At 35.1% G+C, this 8,156-nt stretch overlaps 1 protein-coding gene across 1 annotated transcript; it reads right to left on the bottom strand.

Annotated features, from left to right (window-relative positions):
• Positions 1-5,293: 5,293 nt before the first annotated feature.
• LOC133816332 (GDSL esterase/lipase At5g37690) lies at positions 5,294-7,517 on the bottom strand. Its single transcript, XM_062248880.1, has 6 exons — positions 7,249-7,517; positions 6,893-7,020; positions 6,635-6,761; positions 6,397-6,509; positions 5,998-6,247; positions 5,294-5,878 (listed from the first exon to the last, which is right to left on the bottom strand). The coding sequence occupies exons 1-6, from the start codon at positions 7,499-7,501 to the stop codon at positions 5,652-5,654; spliced, it is 1,098 nt and encodes a 365-aa protein (XP_062104864.1). The 5' UTR covers positions 7,502-7,517; the 3' UTR covers positions 5,294-5,651.
• Between the last annotated feature and the right edge of the window lie 639 nt (positions 7,518-8,156).

Raw genomic sequence — 8,156 nt, 5'->3', positions numbered from 1 at the left:
TGTAAGCCTTTATTAGTTCGATTCTTGATGAGTTTTCCTTGTTATGGTTGTGAAAGGGCATACCACTAGGCTTGGGAGGAAAGGATCGCACTCAGGGTCGTTAGATTCGCGTGCTCAGAGCTTGAGGTAAGAAAATGTACCTGGTATGAGATTAGGGCTCGAGCCCCAGTTATTGAACATGGTTATAACCATGTCTGTTATGTTTGATTAAACATGATTGACTGCACTGTGTACATTTGTATTGAATGAAGAATGCTTATTTGTTACATCTAATCGATTAGCTTGGCCTATAAGTCATGGCCGAAAAATGTATGCAGAACGCAGGCCGTTATGGCGGGGCCAACCCAAAAGTGTGATATACGCTTGCACGGCTCTATAATCGCTTGGTTCATGCTTCACCGGCTCTATAGCCTTTTCCAAAGGGAATAGCGCGATGGGCACCTGTGTGGCTCTATGGCTGCTTAAATAGATTGAATGCATGCCTACGTATTGGTAATAACTACTAGGCATGCTATTTGTGATATGAAATCTGTTGAATAACTGTTTATGCGTTTACCTATGTTTTCTTGTTGAGCCTTGACTCGCGGGTGCTACGTGGTGTATGTAAGGGGAAATAGAAGCTGGACCAACCATGAGTTAGAGAGCTTTAGGGGAAGAGTGTACATATGCAGCCTGCTCGACCACCACGACAGAGATTACTTGCTGGAAGTAGGGTTGAACCTTGATTTTGCCGCCTAGGCCGACCTTTTGTTGTATTTGTATCAATTTATAAACTCTTTCGGGATCCCGTGTAGAAACTTAAACCTTTTTAATGAAATGGTTACTGTTTGACCATTTTTTTTAATACCCAATCCTTGAGTTAGTTTTAATTACACATTTTAAGTCCAAATGACTCGTTTAGCGAGTTAAGCACTTTTTTAAACACACAGTGTAACGATCCTGGATTAGTAGGACGTTACAAATCAATTCACCAATTAACTCATATGAACCCCTTAAATAGTATAAGACCCTCATTAGACTCAAACAATGAGATTAGAGCATTTACATTTAAGTTTTGGAGCCAAATTACTTAACTGTACAGACACCCCGTAACAGCCTAGGTGACACATCGCTTGGCACCAGACTATGCATCGCCTGGTCTATTTAGTCTAGGGTTTCAAAGCTTAGGGCGATGCGTCATCAACACCTCTATTTTGGCACTCCAAGACTTGTCTCGAAACACCTCCAAATACTCCCAAACTTTTTGGCTACTCTTATATACTCCAAATAAACATTTTGGACCCAAAAGTTGATTTATAAATGCCTATACCGAAAGTAAATTTCCACTTGTTGACTTTTGTGAAATTGTTATTGTTTTAGCACCTCTTCGTGCCTAAACAATTTCACCATGTACTTAATCAATCTCAACAATACTTGCCATTATACTTACTTGTAATTAGTGTCTTAAATGATACTTTACCTTACCCATGGAGTTTTCTACGAGAGAGAGAGAGAGAGAGAGAGAGAGAGAGAGAGAGAGAGAGAGAGAGAGAGAGAGAGAGAGAGAGAGAGAGAGAGAGAGAGAGAGAGAGAGAGAGAGAGAGAGAGGCTGAAAGAGTAGCATCATTTTTTGATGTCACTAACATATTTTTTAAGGGAAATTTGAGTTTTTATGCTAAATGAGGTGTCCTAAATCAAAAAAATGCTAGGCCTTCTAATCATTTAAAAAAAAATGTCAAATCTTTTGACAATACCCAAAATACCCCTCCCATACTTTTTCCATCCACTTCCTCTTCTCTATTCCCTCTCTCTCCCTCAACCCATACCTCTCAATTCTCTCTCAAGAAAAAAATTCACGGGTAAGGTAAAATATAAGAGAACCCAATGTAATAGCAAGTATTCCTTACTTAGGACACTAAAATACTGCATTTTGAACAGATCATGGCATGATTTTTGAGTTTTTTTTGCAATTTTTTTTTTCAGATATGAAACTTTGAAATCTATAGAAAATTGATGTGGTTCGATGATGGTTCAATGGTGCTCGATGCCAGCTCGATGGGGCCTTCAAAATCAAGATTTTCATGAAAAAATTGATGTTGCTCAATGGTGGTTCGATGGAGGTACGATGGTGTTCGATGCGATTCTTGCAAGATATGAAAATTTTCATTCAGGTGACCGTTTGGGGTGATTTTTTTTTTTATTTTGGGTATTTTTTCAAGATCTACACATTTGAGATGTGTATATACATATTTGGGAAATATTAATCTTGAAAAAAATGACAAATGAAAAACATACCTCATGTTCAGGATATGTTTTGGTATGTTTTCAAGTTCTAAACTTTGAAAATGTGTATGTGAACATCTAAAACGTGTAGATCTCAAAAAAATACCAAAAATAAAAAAAAAATCATCCCAAACGGACACCCGAGTGAAAAATTATGTCTCTTACAAGAATTGCATCGAACTACCATCGAACCACCATTGAGAAACCATCGAACCACCATCGAGCAACCATCGAACCACCATCGAGTAACATCAAATTTTTCATGAAAATATTGATTTTGAAGGCCCCATCGAGGTAGCATCGAATACCATCGAGCAACCATCGAGTTGGGCATGATTTTGAGTTATTTTTCAAATCTGAAACTCTGAAATATGTAGAAAATTGACTTTGCTCGATTGTTGCTCAATGGTGCTCGATACCAGCTCGATGGGGCCTTCAAAATCAATATTTTCATGAAAAAGTTGCTCAATGGTGGTTCGTGGTTGCTCGATGGTGGTTCAATGCAATTCTTGTAAGACACTTAATTTTTCAATTGGGTGTCCGTTTGGGATGATTTTTTTTTATTTTGGGTATGTTTTTTAGATCTACACGTTTTAGATGTTCACATACACATTTTTAAAGTTTAGAACTTGAAAACATACCAAAACATATCTTGAACATGAGGTATGTTTTTCATTTGTCATTTTTTTTCAAGATTTACATTTCCCAAATGTGTATATACACATCTCAAATGTGGAGATCTTGAAAAAATACCCAACATAAAAAAAATCACCCCAAACGGACACTCGAGTGAAAAATTACGTATCTTGCAAGAATTGCATCGAACACCATCGATAAACATCAATTTTTTTTTCATGAAAATCTTGATTTTGAAGGCCCCATCGAGGTGGCATCGAGCATCATCGAACCACGTCGATTTTCTGCAGATTTCAAAGTTTTAGATCTGAAAAAAAATCGCAATAAAAACCCAAAAATCATGCCCAGATCTGTTCGAAATGTAGTATTTTAGTGTCCTAAGTGAGGAATACTTGTCGTTACATTGATTTCTATGATATTTTACCTTACCCATGATTTTTTTTTCTAGAGAGGGAGTTGAGAGGAATGGGTTGAGGGAGAGAGAGGGAAGAGAGAAGGGGAAGGGATGAGAAAAATTATGAGAGAGGTGTTTTGGGTATTGTCAAAAGAATTAGCATTTTTTTAAAATGATTTAAATGCCTAGCATTTTTTTGACTTGATACCCATCACTAAGCATAAAAACTCAAATTTCCCTTTTGTTATCCCCAAAAATTGGAGATCGATGACGTGGCAGTAGAGGTGACAAGTGGCAGTACATGGTCCGTAAAAGACATATTAATAAGTCAATAAGTATATTGGCTCCTCAGAGTTGTGATAAAGTGACTTGGCTTAGGAGTAGCTCAGTAAGCCATGTTAGACCAGAGATGTGTCATGCTAGACCAGTATGCCATGTTAGACCAGAGACATGGCATGCTAGACCAGAGTGCCATGTTAGACCAGAGACATGGCATACTAGACCAGAGTGCCATGTTAGACGAGAGATATGACATGCTAGACCAGAGTGCCATGTTAGACGAGAGATATGGCATGCTAGACCAGAGTGCCATGTTAGACGAGAGACATGGCATGCTAGACCAGAGTGCCATGTTAGACCAGAGGAGTGCGTGTCCTACCAACCAAGTGCGTGACTGTCCAGTAGAGGTATGGCTGACCAGAAGGTGATATTCATCAACCATGTAGAACAGACTACGTCAAGATTCCCAGAAACGACTTCAACAAGAATTGGTCTTGGCATACGCGGGAATCTCTTATTCTTCCCACAAATTGAGTGTTCTGTTACATTTTGAATATTTTTGTAATTTAAATATAATAAATATAATGAAATATCCCGATTCTAGGGGAGAGCAGATATATGATCCTAAGCCTATAAATATATGGCTTATGGGATTAGAAAGGTCTTCTTCTTCTTTTTAGACTTTTGGGAAATTTTGGGTCTGAATTTTCTAGAGAGAGAAAGTGCTTGTATCTGAAAGAAATATTATATTCTTGTAATCTGTACTGAATAAACCCAGTTAGCTCAGTTCATCTGATCTTGAGTACATATCTATAATCACAACTCTAAGTGGATTAGGCTATTACCAACGTATTGGGGTTGAACCACTATAAAAATTGTGTGTTATTTACTTTCTGTTCAAAATTGTCCGTGTCGTTTAATTTCTCTTGAAGACCTTATCGTTTTTGACGTTCTCACGTCGTTGGCCAAAAATGCGATCAACACATTTTTTAATTATGAGTCTGTACTAAGCATAGAAACTCAAATTTTCCTTCTAATTTATAGCAAATTTTTACCTTATATCATACATCAGTATCTCTTTATTTTATCTACATCATTTAAATATTATATTTTTTAATATATTTTATTTATTTTAATATAAAATAATAAAGAAAGATGAGAGAGAAGAGAGATATTTTTTTTTTTTAAAAGTTTGAAGTATGAATAGACTTCTCTAAATGTGGAGAAGAGAAGGTAGAAAAAAAGTATAGAGTATGGCATTGATGGAGTGCATTTTTAACATTTCTTCTTTATATTTTGGAGCTATATTCATTTTACATAATTTATTGTGAGTGCTCTTACAAACACTACAAGAACAGGGGCTCTACTGAGCACATTTGTCGGTAGCCTATCAATCTAATTTCAGGAATTGTAATATTAGAGTTCCTTCTCTATTTTATCTTTCAAAATACATTACTAAAACTCCACAATTTCTATTTTAAAGCAATCTTTTACCTTATATCATACAATAGTGTATTTATATTTTCTCTACATCATTTAAATATTATATATTTTTTAATATATTTAATTTATTTTAATATAATATAATAAAGAAAGATGATAGAGAGAAGAGAGATTATTTTTTTAAAAAAAGTTTGAAGTATGAATAACCTTCTCTAAAAGTGGAGAACAGAATAGAGCATGAGGTAAATATATATATATATATAGAGAGAGAGAGAGAGAGAGAGAAAGCAGGGCATCTAATGGAGTGCATTTTTTTCTCTATATTTTGGAGCTATATTTATCTTACATCATCTATATATCAAAGCTAGTAAACAAATATAGGATGAATAAACTATTTCGTGGCATTACAAAGCTTGTAAACAAATATATAGGCTGAATTAACTACTTCTTATAGTTTGCATCAGTTATACATAATGCCATTTATTTCAGGTAAATTAAAAATAAGCATATCTTAAATTCTTAGTGTAGTTATGCACCATAGACTAATTAATTAAGTAGGTACATTTCATGAATCATGATCATCATATCATGATCATGCGACTTATATAAATATAAAAATATTTGGTTATGCAGTGAACTAAGCAGGTGAAGGTTGAGGTGCAATAGAAGAAGGGGAGTGATTCGTATGAGAAAACATAGTAGAGAAAAGCTTCTGAGCAAGCACTTGGTTAGCTGCATCAGATGGATGGAATGCGTCCCAGAACACATAATCCTTACGGTTGCTACATAGCTTTGAATTGGGCAAGCATAACCCTCCAATGCTTGTGTCTACGTTGCAACACGACGTGTTTGAAATTTTAAAGCCTGCATGCACAAAAACATATATTTAATTAATTGTGGAAGTTTATTATATATATATATATATAGATATAAAGAATTAAAGAAGATGAAGTAGTAGTACTACTAGTGGGCAGTTGGTTTACCATAGGCAGTGGGATTGGAGATCAAGTCAAAAACGGCTGGATATGTATCAGCAAACATTAGGGCTGCTTTTGGGAGGCGTGAATTTAGAGAGGTAATGAGCCTTTTAACTTTGGAGTTGAATTCAAGCACCCATTCGTTCACTCGCTTTAAGCATTGCCCTGTTTTTGACTTGACCCTTTGCGAGGGAATGCACCCAAGTGGACCAAGACCGTGTAGTACTATTTTTCTAGCATCTAGTTCGTACAGTCTCTGTGTGTCCACGTACGCACATATATCTTCATTATTAATTTCTCAAAGGTATAAATTCAAATAATTAACTACCCAATTGCAATTATGTCGTGTATAATTCGATTCTGAATCGACAAACAGCAGTATGCAGTTTTTTTCTTTTTAATTACCTTAAGTTGTCTGTCCAAAGTGGACGTTAAGAGTTGCACGAATTCGTCATGGGTGTATTGCTGACCGTCTGCCAAAAAAGGTTGTAAATAATTGTTGACATAGTCATTGCTCCCTGTAATTAAACAAAAGAAAAAGAAAAGAAACAACACAACACAACACAATGATTAATTAATTATATTAAATAAAAAAGAGAGAGAAGCAAATCTAAATGTTTATAGAGCCAGAAAGCTACGTTACCTATTCCGATGAAGTACAGGGCCTCATTGCACAGCTTTGTTGCATTCACTACTCCGATTTTAGACTTTATAACCTCTCTTGTTTTTTGGAAGTATTGTATTTGGTCATCGAATGTTAGTCTCTGTATCTATACATATGTACATGCACGCGCAAAAGGCAAAGTAATTAATACATAGGCATTGTGTTTAATTAGAATTAACTAGTAAATTTAACGTATGATATCATGATGATAAGGTAGTTTAATTTATTAATTAGTACAAAGTATAAGCCTGTGTCGTTCAGTATTCCCGCTCCACCCGAAGCATAATTTACTCCCTTAAGAATCGCATCCTCGTTTGGCGACAGGGAAAGATATGGCGGTGGTGATGAAATCCCCAGCTTCTCAGCTACAATTAAAAGGAACCAAAAAAAAAAAAAAACCAAAGCATTAGTAGTAATTAATAAATTAAAGTTTAGAAAATCAAGGAAACCTAAAACTTGACTGATGTTGCATAGACAAATTTAGTATTACATTCCAAACAATGCCTAATAAGATAAAAATGAATTTGGGAAAAAGAAAGAAAGAAATAATAACGTAGTTGATAAGTGTTAGAGATGGGTATATATATATATACATATTATATCACCAATAGTTCTGCCATTACTGAACCTCCCAGTAGGTTGGCCACCAGGATAATCAACTCCATACCAAGGATAATTGGATTTGGCAAGAGAGTACTGCAAAAAATTGTTGTTTCCCACTTCAGTCAAAGAATCACCAAACACAAATGTAATTGGTGGTGTTGCTGCTAAGGCCACATTGAATGCGAAAACAAAGGTGCCAACAAGAGCTACTATTCTCATTACTACTACTCCCATCATTTTCATTTCACTAAATTGTAGAAATTAGTATTACCTCCTAATAATTAACAAGATCTACACTAGCTCACTATATATATATATAGATATTGCAAATCTTTTATTTTATTCTTTAAATTTCACTTTTGGGGGTCGTTGGCTAATTCTTCAAGTCTCTACATGTTAGGTGATTGAATTCTGAACCATAGGAATATAAACTATTATTGTGTTTTTAGGCCATAAGGGGTCCTTATTTTTTCTTGTTTTGGGTACGTTGTATTACTTTGGAAGTTTCTTTTTGGTGGTTAGTGGTTTGTCTGTCTAGGAGTTGGCCAACTCTCGTGTAAAATTTAGTCAGCAGTGTTAGTTTAATTTGTTAGGTATGATCCATGCGTGGCTTTTAATTTTGATGTTATTACGTCGTACTCAACTTTATTATTTACTGATTAATTACAAAGTTAATTTAACCTCAAGAACATTCAATAATAACTAATTTTTTCCTTCTTTCATTGGCTAATGATTTTGGTTAAGCTTCATTAATTACTATGCAAGATATTTCGGAGGCTGTGGAAAATTGTTAAAAATATTTAGTTGATTTATTGATCTGGTAGGCTACCTAAATTATAAGGGGGTTAATAATTGGTAATAGTATTTTAAGGTTAATCTCTATTCACCGTGAGCGAGC

The sequence above is a fragment of the Humulus lupulus genome, chromosome 2 (assembly GCF_963169125.1).
Source record: "Humulus lupulus chromosome 2, drHumLupu1.1, whole genome shotgun sequence".
Lineage (NCBI taxonomy): Eukaryota > Viridiplantae > Streptophyta > Magnoliopsida > Rosales > Cannabaceae > Humulus > Humulus lupulus.
This window is presented reverse-complemented; position numbering and strand designations above follow the sequence as displayed.

What these genes read in the sequence shown, in the direction of transcription:
- LOC133816332 (XM_062248880.1), bottom strand. Translation starts at nt 7,501, where the DNA reads ATGAAAATGATGGGAGTAGTAGTAATGAGAATAGTAGCTCTTGTTGGC. An exon ending in CTTTGGACAGACAACTTAAG is followed by an intron (nt 6,248 to 6,396) that starts GTAATTAAAAAG and finishes GTGGACACACAG; the next exon opens with AGACTGTACGAACTAGATGC. An exon ending in CTCCAATCCCACTGCCTATG is followed by an intron (nt 5,879 to 5,997) that starts GTAAACCAACTG and finishes TTGTGCATGCAG; the next exon opens with GCTTTAAAATTTCAAACACG.